The sequence below is a fragment of the Rhinoraja longicauda genome, chromosome 5 (genome assembly GCF_053455715.1).
Source record: "Rhinoraja longicauda isolate Sanriku21f chromosome 5, sRhiLon1.1, whole genome shotgun sequence".
NCBI lineage: Eukaryota > Metazoa > Chordata > Chondrichthyes > Rajiformes > Arhynchobatidae > Rhinoraja > Rhinoraja longicauda.
Genome location: NC_135957.1, coordinates 17,356,353 through 17,375,856, shown reverse-complemented (window position 1 = coordinate 17,375,856; position 19,504 = coordinate 17,356,353). Strand labels below are relative to the sequence as shown.

General features: G+C 42.9%; 1 protein-coding gene across 11 annotated transcripts in view; it reads left to right on the top strand.

The window, feature by feature from the left end:
• The window catches only part of adgrb3 (adhesion G protein-coupled receptor B3), a 590,910-nt gene that overhangs the window by 316,885 nt on the left and 254,521 nt on the right, over positions 1 to 19,504 (top strand). For all 11 annotated transcript variants that reach the window (XM_078398997.1, XM_078398996.1, XM_078399002.1 and 8 more), the window contains one exon: positions 5,430 to 5,538. In XM_078398997.1, coding sequence (XP_078255123.1) covers positions 5,430 to 5,538 — 109 coding nt within the window. The remainder of the gene's footprint in view (positions 1 to 5,429; positions 5,539 to 19,504) is intronic.

The window sequence follows — 19,504 nt, the reverse complement described above, 5'->3', positions numbered from 1 at the left end:
GACGTCAAGCTACGCTCATTGGCGTCAAATCAACAGTCGCCGAAAATTTCTAAACATTTGCAAAATCCAGCAGCCACCAGAAAAATGCTACGACTCTTTGGAGACTACTCACGACCATGCACGTGATACCCCGGCGACCGTGTGGCGACAGCCTCTAGTTGCCTAAAAATTCGCCGAACTGGGACAGGGGCTTAAAGGTCTCATTGGAGACCTGCCACATTTCCTCAGTCTCCTCAGGAAATCGAGGCATTGGTGTGTCTTGGCTTTCACTTCAACATGGTTGGTCCATAATAGATTGGTGGTAATATCTGCACCTAAGAAGTTGAAGCTCTTAATCATTTCCACTTTGGCACCATTGCTGCTGTTTAGGGCATATACTCCACCATGCTTCCTAAAGTTGATAACCAAATAACCAAAGTCCGTAGTCTCTTTTTTGCACTGGTTTATTTTCACCCACATGTTTAGACCGTAATGGTGTATCCTTATTGTTTTGATGTGTTTATGCTTTATTTTTAATTGTTAACTGTGTGTTTGTGTTGTTATTTGTGAGCGGAGCACCAAGGCACATTCCTTGTATCTGCATACTTGGCCAATAAACTTATTCATTCATTCATTCTTTCTTTCATTCATTCATTCATTCATTCATTCATTCATAACCAGCTCCATCACAGACATAAACTAAACTCATATTTGTGCAAGGATTTGACTTCCTATTACATCCATTTGAATTGTCTTTACACCATCAGAGCACTTCAGTTATCTTTAGGAGCAGAGGGCATTGGAACAGTTGCATACTAGTTTTGTGTAAATGCATCTGCTGACAACAATGTCAAACTTCACTGGAATCTGAGCATTACCATTCAGATAAATGAATTTATTCTTGGGTGCGTAAAAAACCCAATACTGATATGCACATTGTGCAATAATTTATTTATAGTGCACTTGGATAAATCGGACTAAAACAAACGGGACCTCTGATGCCAACTGTGCATTAACCTGTGAAGTTATCACACAGAGGAAATAGTGCTCGAATGATGCTTTGACTGTTGAAGTTTAAGAAGCATACTGTTTGTTGTGTGGACATCAATGGGTTGCTCCCCATGTATTTAGCTGGTACTATTAACAGTTAACACTCAGAGCAACATCACTGGAATGGAGTCAGATGAGCCCAGAATAAGGACTAGATTAACAGGAATTGGCAAAAAGGAGAGGGATGGAGAACGGGGAAAATGCTCTGTCAACTAAATGGGAATCATGGTTCCTTCACCCACCTAGCCATCAGGATGTTGGTGAGATCTGGTGGAACTCTGGCTAAGGGGAACATTCCATCCACTCCCAATAGACCCCCCCCCCCCCCCCCCCCCCATCATGGAGAAGTACATGACACTAATTCCTCTAGTGTTTAATTATTTATTATTCATTATCCATTTAACTCATAAATGTTCAGTGGATTAGTCAACTGCTCAACTTTTAAAAATGAGTCGTAAAAAGGCCAAAGGCTAAAATTTAATTGGTATCTTTACAAAAGTACTAACATTTAAATAAACAAGAATTGGCATCTATAAGAGAAGTAAATAGGATAATTAAACTTAATGATAAAAAGATAGATGGAAGGAAGAAATCTAGGTAATCAAAGTTTCTCATGAAAATTAGATCAGTTAGCTCCGGAAATAAATAAATAGATGTTGTGGTATTGATTGGAGCAATACTAACACTGTGTAAGGACTGCAAAACTGTTGGGAGGAGGAACGTGAAATTGCCTGGATAACCAGTCCTCACCAACATCCTGATGGCTAGGTGGCCAGGATTCAGTTCCAGAATCATTGCCTTAAAGAGACACTCTAGCAGAAGCAAGTTCTGAACAGTTAAGTTCAAAACACCACAGCAATATGGTTAAAAGAAATGGGTCAACAAGGTAACGAGTATTTGGCAGAAGGTAGACATGAAATGCTGGAGTAACTCAGTGGGACAGGCAGCATCTCTGGAGAGAAGGAATGGGGGACGTTTGGGGTCGAGACCCTTCTTCAGACTGATGTCGGGGGAGTGGGCATTTAGTGGAAGTGAGTATTTAGCTGATATTGTTGACAGTTAACATTCGGAGCAACATCACTGGAATGGATGTGTAGGAAGGAACTGCAGATGCTGGTTTACACCGAAGATAGACACAAAATGCTGGACAGTGGGACAGGCAACATCTCTGGAGAGAAGGCATGGGTGCCATTTCGGGTCTCGACATTTCTATCCAGAGATGCTGGCTGTCCTGCTGAGTTACTCCAGCATTTTGTCTCTATCACTGGAATGCGATCAGATGAGAGAATAAGGACTAGATTAACAGGAATTCAGTGCATGGGAATTGGTAAATGGAGAGGGGTGGGACAAGGGGAACATGCTCAGTTAACTAAATGAGAATCATCATTATAACAAAATACAGAGGGGGAGGTTCTATAGAGGTTGGTCCTGACAGACTTGCTGCCTGCAGGGCAAGATGCACGGAATGAGGGCAGGAGGAAGGCTGTGGGGTATGCAGCAGAGTGTTAGCTATGGCAGAAGAGGAGAAGGGCAGGGGAGGCCAGTACTGACTTCTAAAAAGACTGAGGTTGAATAATATGTACGTCTTTATTTCAAGGAAGATAAAACATAAGGGAGTGACACCTGTGCTTTGGTTGTCTGAAGCCTTGGTGTTACCTCATTGGAAATCAGTTCTCGATGCCCTTTCTCGGGAATGGTGCATTAGCCTCACAGTTACACCATCTCAGGTTCGTCTGGATGATCAGGGTAACTGGAGGAGGGCAGGCTGCATAATTTAGATTTTATTTTCTGAAATGTAGACGGTTGAACAGTGATTTAATTGAGGTATTTGAAATAATAAACGGTTTTGATAGATTATCTTCAGCAGAACAATTGGAGACACGGTTGCGATCTTACAGTTAGAAAAAGGCTGAGAGTAGAAACAACAAGGAGATCAGAATGCCCAAAGAGCAGTGAGAATGTCCGTTTCTTCCCTTCAGATGCAATTATGGGAGATTCCTATTAAACAATCATTAAGAAATATGGATCAAAGGTATGTAAATGAACTTAAGGTCCTATGTAACCAAATAGTAGTCATCATTGGTCATTATCTAACCAAATAATAACAGAATCACTGGACCTGTTTGACATATGTCTGCTCCTATATTCCTATTTAGGTAATAAATAGGAACTGCAGACACTGGTTTATTCTTAAGATCAACACAAAATGCTGGAGTAACGCAGTGGGTCAGGCAACATCTCTGGAGAAAATGGATAGGTGACATTTCAGATCAGGATCCTTCTTCAGACTCATTGTCACAATCAGTTTGGAGAGCGATCCCAACCCAAAATGTCACCATTCCATTTTCTCCAGAGATGCTGACTGACCCGCTGAGTTACTTCCTATCTAGGTTATAAATTGCATAAAAAACAAAAAGACCTGAAAAAAACACGCAAACACATTACATCTTGCACCAAATTGACGGACCTTATCTTTAAATTCTTTGAATGGATAAGAAAATTACTATTAGTTCAAATTGCTTGATGATGTTCAAACTAAAATAGTTGATGATGGGTACGATGGGCAGAACAATGGAAAATAGAATTTAATCCTGGTAAGTTTGAGATAATGGACTTTGAGAGGTCAACAAGGATAGGAAGAAGCAATGAATACAAGGCCCCTGGGAACATAGAACAACCAAGATGCTTTGATGAATCTGTCTGCAGGTTCCTGAAAGTGGCAACACAGGTAGTAAGGAGGTGAACACGGCATACAGAATACCTGCCTTCATTAGACAGTGCTTAGAATACAAGACACGAGAGTTTATGGTCCAATTTTATAAAACCTCAGTCAGGCCACAGCTGGAATACCGTGTACAGTTTTGGTCTTCGTACTATAAGAGGACAGGGTTGAACTGGAGAGGCTTGAGAGGAGATTTACCAGGACATTGTCTGGGATGGAAAGTTTCAGTTATGAGAAGAGTCCAGATAAGTTGAGTTTGTTTTCCTTGGATTTGAGGAGGCTGAGGGGTGATCTGATAGAGGTATATAAAATGAAGTGTATAGGGTCGATTATAGGACACCTTATTCCATAAGAGAGTTGTCTAAAATTCATGGGCATAGGTTTGGGGTAAAAGATAAGAAATTTAGTGGGGATCTGAGAAAAAAATATTTTCACCCAGAAAGTGTTTGGAATCTGGAATGCACTGTATCTGAGGCAGTGTAATGGAGGCAGGTACACTTACACCATTTAAGAAATATGTAAAGAATGTATCATCAAGGCATTTGAGGCAACAGACCAAGTGCTAGCAGAGAGGATTGGTGGAGATGCATACTCAATGGTCAGCATACTGTGGTGGACATTAGGGCCTGATTCTGTGGTGTATTTCTCAACTCACAGCAAATGGTCTAATTACAAAAAAGGGTGTCTTGTTACTCAGCAGCATCTATTAAATTATACAGTCAGTAATTTGTTATTTACTTTACAACCACCTATGATTTCTCTGCAAACTTCATTGAATAGTTATGGGGTCTATTTTAAAAATAATATCATCAGTGTAATTGAGGAAAGAATTCTTAAATCACCTTCACTGGAAAATAGCGTTTCACTATTTGTAACCATGGGGATGGAAACATTTCATGAAGACAGCAGAAAAATAATAAAATGGAATCAAGCTTTAATAGTGGGTGGCACGTCGGCACAGCGGTAGAGTTGCTGCCTTACAGCACCAGAGACCCAGGATCGATCCCGACCACGGGTGCTTGTCTGTACGCAGCTCGTACGTTTTCCCCGTGAACATGCATGTGTTTTCTCCGTGAGCTCCGGTTTCCTCCCACACTCCAATGACGTGCAGATTTCTAGGCTAATTGGATTGGTATAATTGTTAATTGTCCCTAGTGTGTGTAGGATAGTGTTAGTGTAGGGATCACTGGTCGGCACGGACTCAGTGGGCCAAAAGGCCTGTTTTTGCGCTGTATCTCTAAACTAAACGGAACTGAACTAAAGAAGATAGACACAAAAAGCTGAAGTAACTCAGCGGGACAGGCAGCATCTCTGGAGAGAAGGAATGGGTGACGTTACGGGTCGAGACCCATCTTCAGACTGGTTAGGGATAAGGGAAACGAGAGATCTAGACAGTGATGTGGAGAGATAAAGAACAATGAATGAAAGAAGAGCTGGCAGAGGCCAGCATTATGCAAGTTGATGTATACGCCAACAGCTTGAGCTCAACCAGCATCATCAAGATTGATGGCATTAATCTCCGATCATCTCCTATCCCTCCTCTCGGTGGCATGCTCACCTCAAGAAAATAGTTTACACTATTTGCAAAATCATGTCCGTTTCTTTTGAATATTGAATACTGATTGAGAACTGGAGACATAAATTTCAAGAGTTGTATTCTGTTTCCCTTTCTGCACAGGTGTATCCTGGATCGGTGGAGCTAATGCAAGTTATTGAAGATTTCATCCATGTTGTAGGCATGGGCATGATGGATTTCCACAATTCCTACTTAATGACTGGAAACCTAGGTGGGTGAGACTGCTAAAGTTTTCTGATTGGCATTTGTTGGTGATTAGCTCTGCTCCAAAAGAAGGCATTTGTATTATCATAACAAACAATTATGTGATTTAGGCAACTTCCGAAGGATTTGATGGTTTGAGATATTATTCATACTGTGAAGCCTGACTTTGCAGGTCTGGTCGCACCTACTTCCTTAAATAGCAATCGCTGCTTTGTCATGCTCAATCTTTCTTTTTTGCCAGCACTGATGAGAAATGCAATAATTTTATGTTAAAAATCATAAAATAATGTTAATGCTGTGTTTGGTTCGGGAAGACATTGTATCTCCTATGTTAAGAAGTGATGGGGAGAACGGAAGAGTTGACTCATCTCTTACAAGTAGAGAAAGTTTACTGATGTGTTCAAAAATATGAGCAGCGTTGAAACAATAAAAAGAGTCGACTGATCTCTTACAAGTAGAGAAGGTTAGCTGATGCGTTCACAATTTTAAGCAGTGTTGAAATAATAAGTATGAGAATCATTTTTGGTGGTAGAAGGGTGGACAACCAGAGGTCCTAGAATTAAGGTACTCGCCCTGAGGATCAGAGCAGAGATGACAAGAGTATTTTGCGGAGTGAATTGTGAGAAACTGAAAATGAGAGTGCAGATTCAATTGTAAGATTAAACAGATGCTCAATATATATTTAAAAGGAAACCATCAAGGCTAAGTGGGAAGGTGCAATTACAGGGAGCTAATTAGATATCTCCTTTGCAGAGGTAGCATGGGTGTGATGGGCCAAGTAGCCTCATTATGGCGCATGGACCAGAATGCAGTGTAGTGTTGTGAAATCTCTGCACAACTGTGAGTTTTTGCTCCAAAACCTTGAGTGCTGTGCTCTGCAATGAATATACTGGAAGAGACAGCTTTCACAGGCCGAATTACCCTTCTTTCCATTGGAATATTTTCTATTTGCTCTCCTGTCTAAATCTCAAGGTACTCCGGATGAGATGATCAGTTTGTGTTGCATTACAGTCATTGTCACATCAATGGGACAATCTAATTTCCCTCATATATAAACATATGGAGGCACACTTTTCCCATTGGTTTGAGATGAGTACTATAAAGATATGTTTCCTGATATCCTATCCAGATAATTAATTTCTATGCCCTATAGACATTCCCAATATCGGAATGTGCCCTTTGGAATGTCAGCAGGGCATGATACGATACGATACGATTAAACGTTATTTATCCCAGGAGGGAAATTGGTCAAAATGGCACATTCCCATATTTAGAATGTCTACAGTGAATAGAGATTAATAGCTCTTAATAGATCATCCCTCTAATGTATTAGACCTGAGAGTTCGGAAATCATACTGGTCTTCATGAGTGTCTTCAAGCTCTGCTGGCCAAGAGTGTTGTGAGCAACGGCTTGGACATTTAGAAAGAAGCATCGGGACACATTTCAAGATACGTGGAGGATTGTAAGAGGCAGACAATTTATCACGAGGAAGGTAAAAGGAAAATGTAAATTTCTGATCCACACACATGTGGACTGTGACAAAATGTACCAAGAGCAAGGATTCAGAAGCTCATGAACTTGCACCAGGAGGTGCTTTTCACTTCCTTCCCTAACTCACACAGAAGCTTGGCAGAATCACCACAGATAAAAATACTGGCCACCCCATCGTGGAGCCAAGGGGAACCGCTGCTGAATTTTAGAGGCTAATAGAGGCTATTTCATTGTATAAGAAGGAATTGCAGATGCTGGTTAACACCAAGATCGACACAAATGCTGGAGTAACTCAGCGGGTCAAGCAGCATCCCTGGAGGGAAGGAATAGGTGGCATTTTAGGTGGAGACCTTTCATCAGACTGGTGTGAAGAGTCTCGACCCGAATTGTCACTCATTCCAATCCTCCAGAGATCCTTCCTGACCTGCTGAGTTTCTCCAGCATTTTGTGTGTATTAAGGATGTATTGTTGGTCTGGATAGATGAGTTAATATTCCATCAAGGCAGATGGGCATTCGAGTAAATGAAATAAACATGGAATAAATCAAAAAGCAAGTCTCAGTAACAGTAAGAATCAAAATATAATATTGTCATAAAAGCCTATCTGGTTCACTTTGCGAAAATAAATCTGCCATCCTTATTTAGTCCAGTCCATATGTGCCTCTGGATTTATCAAAGCAGCTGGCACTTAACTGCCTCCTCATTTGAGGGGCAATTGCTGATGAATAATAACCTGAAACATCCACTTGCCACGAATGAATAAAAAGATTGTGGCTTGGTGTGATGTTCTATTGGGTGACACTTGAGTGAACCACCGGGGAATATTTCATGGTGTTAAAGGCATACCATGAACACATGTTGTTGGAAACTTGCAAGGGTCATGATCTGGTGCACCCAATGGTACCAGAGTGCTACATCAGTTTCACAAGTAAGTACCTAAATGCTGTGGTCACCCCTCTGTCACACAGAGTGCAGGAGGATGGTAAGTGCTTAGCTAAAAGAGTGGACAGGAATACCAGTTGGGCAGTACAAGAATCTTCCAGCAGGAGAGAGGGCTTTGATGAACGGGGAGCAACACTGTGTAGACAGAAAGAGTTATGGACCATGCACGGTTTCAGAAACTGCAAGGAATTAAAGAACAAGACTTCAGCGTTAATAATCTGGCAGTGCCACACACTAATGAATACTAACAAGGCAGGTTAATGTGTGGCTGGGCCTGGCCTTCAGATCTGAGGAGGTCTGGGGGCAGTGTTCTGGTAGGATGGTCTGAACAAGATGAAGTACACCCCGACTGGAATGTGACCAGTGATTTAGCAGTGAGGTTAATGAGTGTTGTGAGCAATGGCTTGGACTTAATTAGAAAGAAGCATCAAGACATATTTCAAGACGCATGGAGGATTGTGAGAGGCAGACAACTTACAGTGAAGAAGGTAAGAGGAAAATGTAAAGCAGAATGGTGTGATTAGAAAGTGAAGGTGCGCTGAGCAGGTTAATGAAAATAACAAGCCATACATGTGAATATCCACATGATGTAGAGGAAATGAAGAGGTCCCACCCCCAAAATAAGGAGAGAAGTAGGAATGTAATATTCACCTCTCCAATGTACCAATCCATACTTCCAGTTTTGAACACATCCTTAATAGAAAGTGACTTGAGAAACAGTTCAATAGAACATAGAACATTTTTCCATCACAATTCATGAGGTTTAGTGTATTCGCTGCCCCAACTAGCATTCGCTGCGTAGGAGGATGCGGAATGCATTCTGTGGTGATGCTATAAATCTAGGAATGTCACTAATTGATTTTGTGGATAACTTGCTGATGTGATCATGATTCAGTGCATTCAGCACTGAATCAGGATGCATCACAGCTTGGTTTTGGAACCGCTCCATCCAGGATCGCAAGAAATCGCAGTGAATTGTGGACGCAGTCCAGACCATCACACAAACCAACCTCCCTTCCATTGACTCCATTTATACCTCACGCTGCCTCGGCAAGGCCAGCAGCATAATCAAGGACGAGTCGCACCCTGGCCACTCACTCTTCCCCCTTCTCCCATCAGGCAAAAGGTATAGAAGTGTGAAAATGCACACCATAAGATTCAGGGACAGTTTCTTCCCAGCTGTTATCAGGCAACTGAATCATCCAGAGAGCAGTGCTGAACTACTATCTACCTCTTTGATGTCCCTTGGACTATCCTTACCCGAACTTTACTTCGCATTAAACGTTATTCCCTTATCATGTATCTACACACATGTATAGTCTTTCCGCTGACTGGTTAGCAAGCAACAGAAAGCTTTTCACTGTACCTTGGTGTACGTGACAATAAACTAAACTGAAACTCAGCACTGATGTGTTGGTTGCCTGACTATAAATGCATCATGTTATTCCAACAGACCTTGTTAAATCGCATTATTATAAAACACTTCCAAAGTAAAGCAGCATGCTGGAAGTGGTGAATTGTTACCACCGTGTCAAATTTAAAACAAAAATAAATTAGATGCAAAAGATATTTTCCATCCAAAATGTGTAGTTACAGAAACAGAATGCATAGCATTTCATGACCACTTGCATTAATGTGATGTCTTTAACCCAGTGAAATGATGCAGGATTATTTACCGAAGCGGTTATCAAACAAAAATTGATACCGAATAACAGAAGGAAATGCTCATGCAGGTGATAAAAAACGTAGTCAAAGAAGAACATTTTGAATGGAGAATAAAGAGGTGGGTGAGTTCAGGCAGAGCAATCCTTCAGGGTCTCAGCAAATGAAGTCACAAACTGGCAATGGCAGAACAAATAACACAGGGAATGTCGAACAAGCATGAAATGGAAGAGCTCAAAGACTCCCCTGTGTTTTAGAGCTGTTTTAGAGGCTTTAGACTGTGAAAAGTTAACATCCCATAGCTCATGGTACAGGGGCAGGTAATCTCTTTTGCCGATCAGAAGTCATTGAACTCTGAAATTATGGACATGTTTTGTGCTTGAAATGCAAACCTGCTGGGTGCCCCCATGAAAAAAAAAACTAACAAGCACTGTCACTACTCAGACACATGTGGCATGCCATCAACAAAACGAGCTAATTCCCAAGTCCGACCAAGACCAGGACGAGAAATATCCCGGAATCGAGGAAAACCATCTTCTCGTTGGAATTGCACCAATTGTTCAGAATACCCAGCAGAGCTACCCTGATCTTTGAACTGGTATTGATCTCTTGTGGAGCAAATGGGGATTAATTTAATGACTGGATTATTCATAAATTTATAAATCATAGGAGCAGAAGTAGGCCATTCGGCCCATCGAGTCTACTCCACCATTCAGTCATGGCTGATCTATCTTTCCCTCACAACCCCATTCTCCTGCCGTCTCCCCAAAACCATTTACTAATCAAGGATCTGTCAAACTCCACTTTAAAAATACCAGATTACTTGTACTCCAAAGCTGTCTGTGGCAATGAATTCCACAGATTCACGAACCAATGTCTAAAGAAATTCCTCCTCATCTCCTTCTTAAAGGCATGTCCTTTTATTCTGACACTATGCCCTCAGGTTCGAAATTCTCCCACTAGTGTAAACATCCTCTCCACATCAATTCTATCCAGGCCTTTCACTATTTGGTAATTTTCAATGAGGTCCCCCCTCATTCTTCTACTATCTTCCATCTACTTCCATCTACTAACACTCTCCTCCACCTAGCAGAGCTGGTTCTTATCGTTAACAACTTCTCCTTTGACTACTCCCACTTCCTCCAAACCAGAGGCGTAACTATGGGCACTAGCATGGGCCCTAGCTATGCCTGCCTCTATGTCGGGTACGTCGAACAATCTCTGTTCCAGATGTATACCGTCCCAATCCCCGAACTCTACCTCCGCTACATTGACAACTGTATTGGTGCTACCTCTTGTACCCATGCAGAACTCACTGACTTCATACATTTCACCACCAATTTCCATCCTGCTCTTAAATATACTTGGACCATCTCTGATATCTCCCTACCGTTTCTGGATCTCACCATCTCCATCACAGGAGACAGACTAGTGACTGACATCTACTAGAAACCCACTGACTCCCACAGCTAACTGGACTACACTTCTTCCCACCCTGTCTCCTGCAAAAAGTCTATCCCCTACTCCCAATTCCTCCATCTACACCGCATCTGCGCCCAGGATGAGGTGTTTCACACTAGGGCATCAGAGATGTCCTCATTTCATTAGGAAACGGGGCTTCCCCTCTTCCATTATAGATTAGGCTCTCACTAGGGCTTCCTCTATATCCTGCAGCTCCGCTCTTACTCCCCCTCCCCACATTCGTAACAAGGACAGAATCCCCCTTGTCCTCACCATCCAACCCATCAGCCAGCATATCCAACAAATCATCCTCCAACATTTCCGTCACCTCCAACGGGATCCCACTACTGGCCACATCTTCCCATCTCCTCCCCTTTCTGCGTTCCGCAGAGACCGTTCCCTCCGTAACTACCTAGTCCACTCATCCCTTCCTACCCAAACCACCCCCACCCCAGGCACTTTCCCCAGCAATCGCAGAAGATGCAACACCTGTCCCTTTACCTTCCCTCTCGACTCCATCCAAGGACCCAAACAGTCTTTCCAGGTGAGACAGAGGTTCACCTGCACCTCCTCCAACCTCATCTATTGTATCCGCTGTTCCAGATGTCAACTTCTCTACATCGGCGAGACCAAACGCAGGATTGGCGATCGTTTCGCTCAACAGCTTCGCTCAGTCCGCTTAACCAACCTGATCTCCCGGTGGCTGAGCAGTTCAACTCCCCCTTCCACTCCCAGTCTGACCTTTCTGTCATGGGCCTCCTCCAGTGCCATAGTGAGGCCCACCGGAAATTGGAGAAACAGCACCTCATATTTCGCTTGGGCAGCTTACAGCCCAGCGGTATCAACATTGACTTCTCTAACTACAGATAGTTCCTCTGTCCCTCTCTTCCCCTCCTCCTTCCCAGTTCTCCCACTGTCTTCCTGTCTCCACCTCTATCCTTTCTTTGTCCCGCCCCCCTGACATCAGTCTGAAGAAGGGTCTCGACCCGAAATGTCACCCATTCCCTCTCTCCGAGATGCTGCCTGACCTGCTGAGTTACTCCAGCATTTTGTGATACCTTCTAAACTCCAGTGAGTACAGGCCCAGTGCCATCAAATGCTCATTATATTTTTACCCAATCATCCCTGGGATCATTCTCGTAAACCTCCTCTGAACTCTCTCCAGAGCAAGCACATCCTTCCTCAGATATTGGGCCCAAGATCTCACAATACTCCTATTACTATTACTGTTTTAATTCGAGAGGATGAGAATATATAAACATTGAATAATGCTGAGGCCTTATTACTGATCACAATACTCCAAATGCAGTCTGACCAGTGTCTTATAAAGCCTCAGCATTACATCAATGTTTTTATATTATAGTCCTCCTGAAATAAATGTAAATATTACATTTGTCCTTCCTTACTTCCTTGGGAATCCTGCACCAGCACTCCCAAGTCCCTATGCACTGCTGAATTTTGAATTCGCTCCCCATTTAGAAAATAGTCTATAACTTTATTCTTACTACCAAAATTCGACTCCACATTTTGCTACACTGTATTCCATCTGCCACTTATTCGCCAACTCTCCCAACCTGTCCAGGTCCTTCTGCAGAGTCCCTGCATCTTCCACACTACCTGCCCCACCATCCAGGTTTGTATCATCTGCAAACCTGGCCACAAAGCCCTCAATCCCCTCATCCAAATCATTGATATACAATATGAAAAATAGCAGCTTCAATACTGACCTCTGTGGAATTCCACTAGTCACTGGCAGCCAACTAGAAAAAGCCCCCTTTATTTTTACTCTTTGTTTTCTGCCATCCAGCCAAAATGATATCCATGCTAGTATCTTCCCTCTAATACCATGGGCTCTCATAGACAATAGACAATAGGTGCAGGAGTAGGCCATTTGACCCTTCGAGCCAGCACCGCCATTCACTGTGATCATGGCTAATCATCCACAATACCACAGTACCCTGTTCCTGCCTTCTCCCCATATCCCTTGACTCCACTATCTTTAAGAGCTCTATCAAACTCTCCTTTGAAAGCATCCAGAGAATTGGCGTCCACTGCCTTCTGAGGCAGAGAATTCCACAGATTCACAACTCTGGGTGAAAAGGTTTTTCCTCATCTCCGTTCTACATGGCCTACCCTTTATTCTTAAACTGTGGCCCCTGGTTCTGGACACCCCCAACATCGGGAACATGTTTCCTGCCTCCAGGTATCCAATCCTTTAATAATCTTATTTGTTTCAATAAGATCCCCTCTCATCCTAAATTCCAATGTATACCAAGCCCAGTCACCCAACATATGACAGTCCCGCCATCCCAGGAATTAACCTCGTGAACCTACGCTGTACTCCCTCAATGGCAAGAATGTCCTTCCTCAAATTTGGAGACCAAAACTGCACACTATAATCCAGGTTTGGTCTCACCAGGGCCCTGTACAACTGCAGAAGGACCTATTTGCTCCTATACTCAACTCCTTTTGTTATGAAGGCCAACATGCCATTAGCTTTCTTCACTGCCTGCTGTACCTGCATGCTTACTTTCAATGACTGATGTACAAGGACACCCAGATCTCGTTGTACTTCCCCTTTTCCTAACTTGACACCATTCAGATAATAATCTGCCTTCTTGTTCTTGCCACCAAAGTGGATAACCTCACATTTATCCACATTAAACTGCATCTGCCCACTCACCCAACCTGTCAAAGTCACCTTGCATTCTCATAGCATCCTCCTCACAGTTCACACTGCCACCCAGCTTTGTGTCATCTGCAAATTTGCTAATGTTACTTTTAATCCCTTCATCTAAAACATTAATGTATATTGTAAATAATAGTCCCAGCACCGAGTCTTGCAGTACCCCACAAGTTTAGAGATACAGCGCGGAAACAGGCCCTTTGGCCCATTACGTCTGTGCCGACCAGCAATCCCCGCACTCTACACACTAGGGACAATTTTTTACATTTACCAGCCAATTTACCTACATACCTGTACATATTTGGAGTGTGGGGGGAAACCGAAGATCTCAGAAAAAACCCACTGCCTGCCATTCTGAAACGGACCCGTTAATCCCTACTCTTTGTTTCCTGGCTGCCAAACAATTTTCTATTCATGTCAGTACCCTACCCCCAATACCATGTGCTCTAATTTTGTCCACTAATTTCCTATGTGGGACCTTGTCAAACGCTTTCTGAAAGTCCAGGTGCACTACATCCACTGGCTCTCCCTTGTCCATTTTCCTCGTTAGATCCTCAAAAAATTCCAGAAGATTAGTCAAGCATGATTTCACCTTCGTAAATCCATGCTGACTCGGACTGATCCTGTTACTGCTATCCAAATATGCCGCTATTTCATCTTTTACAATTGACTCCAGCATCTTCTCCACCACCGATGTCAGCTAACTGGTCTGTAAATCACTGTTTTCTCTCTCCCTCCTTTCTTAAAAAGTGGGATAATGTCAGCTACCCTCCAATCCACAGGAACTGATCCTGAATCTAGAGAATATTGAAAAATGATCAAAAATGCGTCCATGATTTCTCGAGCCACCTCCGTAAGTACCCTGGGATGCAGACCATCAGGCCCTGGGGATTTATCAGCCTTCAGTCCCATTTGTCTACCAACACCATTTCCTGCCTAATGTGAATTTCCTTCAGTTCCTCCGTCACCCTAAGACCTCTGTCCACTAGTAGATCTGGGAGATTGTTTGTGTCTTCCTTAGTGAAGACAGATCCAAAGTACCTGTTCAACTTGTCTACCATTTCCTCATAATATATTCACCTGGTTCTGTCTTCAAGGGACCCACATTTGTCTTAACTAATTTTTTCTTCTTCACAAACCTAAAGAAGGTCTTACTATCTCCTTTATATTCTTGGCTATCTTACCTTCGTACCTCATCTTTTCTCCCTGTATTGCCATTTTAGTTATCTTCTGTTGCTAGGAAATGGTTTTGGGTAGACTGATGGGACTGAAGGCTGATAAATCCCCAGGGCCTGATGGTCTGCATCCCAGAGTACTTAAGGAGGTGGCTCTAGAAATAGTGGAAGCATTGGAGATCATTTTTCAATGTTCTATAGATTCAGGATCAGTTCCTGTGGATTGGAGAATAGCAAATGTTATCCCACTTTTTAAGAAAGGAGGGAGAGAGAAAACGGGTAATTATAGACCAGTTAGTCTGACATCAGTGGTGGGGAAAATGCTGGAGTCAATTATAAAAGACGAAATTGCTGAACATTTGGATAGCAGTAACGGGATCGTTCCGAGTCAGCATGGATTTACGAAGGGGAAATCATGCTTGACAAATCTACTGGAATTTTTTGAGGATGTAACTAGGAAAATTGACAAGGGAGAGTCAGTGGATGTGGTGTACCTCGACTTTCAGAAAGCCTTCGACAAGGTCCCACATAGGAGATTAGTGGGCAAAATTAGGGCACATGGTATTGGGGGTAGGGTACTGACATGGATAGAAAATTGGTTAACAGACAGAAAGCAAAGAGTGGGGATAAATGGGTCCCTTTCGGAATGGCAGGCAGTGACCAGTGGGGTACCGCAAGGTTCGGTGCTGGGACCCCAGCTATTTACGATATACATTAATGACTTAGACGAAGGGATTAAAAGTACCATTAGCAAATTTGCAGATGATACTAAGTTGGGAGGTAGTGTGAATTGTGAGGAAGATGCAATAAGGCTGCAGGGTGACCTGGACAGGTTGTGTGAGTGGGCGGATACATGGCAGATGCAGTTTAATGTAGATAAGTGTGAGGTTATTCACTTTGGAAGTAAGAATAGAAAGGCAGATTATTATCTGAATGGTGTCAAGTTAGGAGGAGGGGGAGTTCAACGAGATCTGGGTGTCCTAGTGCATCAGTCAATGAAAGGAAGCATGCAGGTTCAGCAGGCAGTGAAGAAAGCCAATGGAATGTTGGCCTTCGTAACAAGAGGAGTTGAGTATAGGAGCAAAGAGGTCCTTCTACAGTTGTACCGGGCCCTGGTGAGACCGCACCTGGAGTACTGTGTGCAGTTTTGGTCTCCAAATTTGAGGAAGGATATTCTTGCTATGGAGGGCGTGCAGCGTAGGTTCACTAGATTAATTCCCGGAATGGCGGGACTGTCGTATGTTGAAAGGCTGGAGCGATTGGGCTTGTATACACTGGAATTTAGAAGGATGAGGGGGGATCTTATTGAAACATATAAGATAATTAGGGGATTGGACACATTAGAGGCAGATAACATGTTCCCAATGTTGGGGGAGTCCAGAACAAGGGGCCACAGTTTGAGAATAAGGGGTAGGCCATTTAGAACGGAGATGAGGAAGAACTTTTTCAGTCAGAGGGTGGTGAAGGTGTGGAATTCTCTGCCTCAGAAGGCAGTGGAGGCCAGTTCGTTGGATGCTTTCAAGAGAGAGCTGGATAGAGCTCTTAAGGATAGCGGAGTGAGGGGGTATGGGGAGAAGGCAGGAACGGGGTACTGATTGATAGTGATCAGCCATGATCGCATTGAATGGCGGTGCTGGCTCGAAGGGCTGAATGGCCTACTCCTGCACCTATTGTCTATTGTCTATTGTCTATTGTCTATTGCTCTTTAAAAGTTTCCCAATCCTCTGGCTTCCCGCTCATCTTTGCTATGTTATACTTCTTCTCTTTTATTTTTATGCTGTCCTTGTCTTCCCTTGTCAGCCACGGTCGCCTCTTACTCCCCTTAGAATCTTTCTTCCTCTTTGGAATGAACTGATCCTGCATCTTCTCTCATATTCTTTCGCAGCCTCACTTGCGGCACCATATCCAAGGCCATATTAAAATACAGGTAAACAACGTCCTCAGATTTTCCTTTGTCGATCCTGCTATTAACTTCCTCAAAGAATTCTAACTGGTTCGTCAGGCAAGATCGCACTTTCACAAAACCACGTTCGGCCTATTTTATCATGTGCTTCTAAGTACTCGTAAACCTCATCCTTTATAATGGACTCTGAAATCTTATCCACTGCTGAAGTCAGGCTAACTGGCCTATAGCTTCATCTCTTTTGCTTCACTCCCATCTTGATCAGCAGAGTAATATTTGCAGTTATGATTATTATTATTAGTAGTAGTATTATTAATATTATTATTGTTAGCATCAGTTCGCATCCTGATCAGCCTGAGTATCTCTGCTCCGGTTTCTGGAGTTGAAGTTGAACTTGAGTGCTACCAACATAGACAATAATTGTACTTCTACCTCAGACAATGGCTGTGTTCGTTGGAGATTAATTATCCTACCATAGGACCTCACATCATGAGTTATTCATGTGTCTTGTGACTGCTGAAATTTCGTTCGGTATTTATACCGAATGACAATAAAGTTCTGTTATACTGTTATGACCCAGACTCGCCCGTCGTAAACTGCTTGATCAGTGCTCTTCCCTCTGGCATGGCGTCATGAGTGGGCATGTTCACCAATGATCATGTAATGTTCCCTTCCATGTGGAACTCTGCAACAAATGAGGCAACCATACCTACCTGCAGTAGTTTAGTTTAGTTTAGAGATACAGCATGGCAATAGGCCCTAAAGCCCACCAATTCTGCAACGACCTGCAATCCCTGGGCATTAACATACTTAGAACTGATAACTGGAAGCTGTGTCCTCATTACATTATTTTTACCCCGGACTCACTGCCAAAGGTCCAGTATGATGTTCAGGCCAGATGAGAGCATTTCATAAAATGCTGACATAGGAAGGACAAGCCTGGTGGAGGCCTCGTTGCTGATCTGCAGAAGAGTTATTTATCTCTGGCTTACCTATTCAATCTTTCTAGGTTGCTTAATGTCTATTGATCAGGTATCCAGCAATCAGAGATTGGAAAGGTGTCTCTTACAGCAGATTGATGAGTCGTTCAGGAGTTTGAGAGTGGAGGATGTATTATATTGCGCATTAATCAGCTGTTCAGAAGCTGATGGAATGGTGAGCCATCAAAAGTTTACATTCTAGTAAAAAAGAGAGTGTCTCAAGCAGGGAATTGTGCCCTAAGCGCAGATTTGCGAGCTTCTAATCAGGTCTTTCATTATTAGGGCAGGACAGTGGTGCAGCGATAGAGCGACTGCCTTACAGCACCAGAAACCAGGGTTAGATCGTAACTACGGGTGCTGTCTGTACAGATCTTGTAGGTTCTCCCCGTGACCTGCATGGGTTTTATCCCAGATCTTCGTTTCCTCCCACACTCCAAATATGCACAGGTTTGTAGGCTAATTGGCTTGGTATACATGTAAATTATCCCTAGTGTGTGTAGGATAGTGTTACTGTGCGGGGATCGTTGGTCGGAACGAGCTTGGTGGGCCAGAGGGCCCGTTTCCGCGCTGTAGCTCTAAACTAAACTAAACTATAAACATGTTTCTATCTTTGTTCCCTACAAGGAACGTTGAATTTATTCTGAAACTCTAGCTAAGCTTTCTCTTCAGAAACAATGTCATTAAACTAAACAAGGTGATGCAATAGAATGTGCTACCTTGCTAGGGACAGCTTAAATGTTTTTACCCTCGTCCAAAGATTGTCCTTCCATGTCTCAGAACTGTGGACAGACAGCAGGTGTTGCGATATTGAATGAAGTGGAAACATGTCCATTTGGAGTCGTGCTCTTTGGTTGTGTAGAGGCACTGCATGATCAGAGACGTGCTTCTGGGTGAGCCTTTAAATCAGTCAGCCCTCCGCTCTCTCTGATTGTGGCAGAAAGGTCCCACGGCACTATTTTAAAGAGGAGCATTGGAGATCTCTTCATTCTGGTCAATTTTTCTACCCCCAAGACAACATCATTAATATAACAGCTTGCTTGTTTGATATCACTGAATATCTATGGGGGCCTGATATGAACGAATAGGCTGCAGATTCCCTTCATTAGAACAGTCACAACAACTTACAAAGAAGTATTCTTTTGGCTGTGGAGGATGTGAATGTTAATTTTTTCCTTTCTTCCCTTCCATTTATTGTGCTTCCTTGGTCACAGTAGGAGCTCTCCTCTTCCTGCCTGCCCAATGCACCCTGCTGCACACACAGTACCAGTATTTTATACACTTTTAATACAACTACAGAAGTTACAATTGTAGTACAAAAGAATGGCAAGTGGATGAATATAACTACAAACTTACATTTGTATCGTTCATCTCAGTGCCCATCTGTTTCCACAACCTTTTCTCAAGCTAAAGTAGACTTCTGCTTGCCTTTATATTACGTGATTTTCGTGCGATGAAATAGTGTCTCACTACAACCCCAATGCTTCCCTTTCTCAGTTTCTCAACTACACCAACATTTACCTACATGTTAACCCTGGGACACAAATCTGTCCCAGGCAGAACAAATTCAGGAGAGGTGGAAAGTGATGTTTTTGGGGAAAGTAAACCAAAGCAGAATATACACAGTGAATGACAGGGCGCAGGGTAGTGTTATTGCACAGAGAAACCCAGGGATA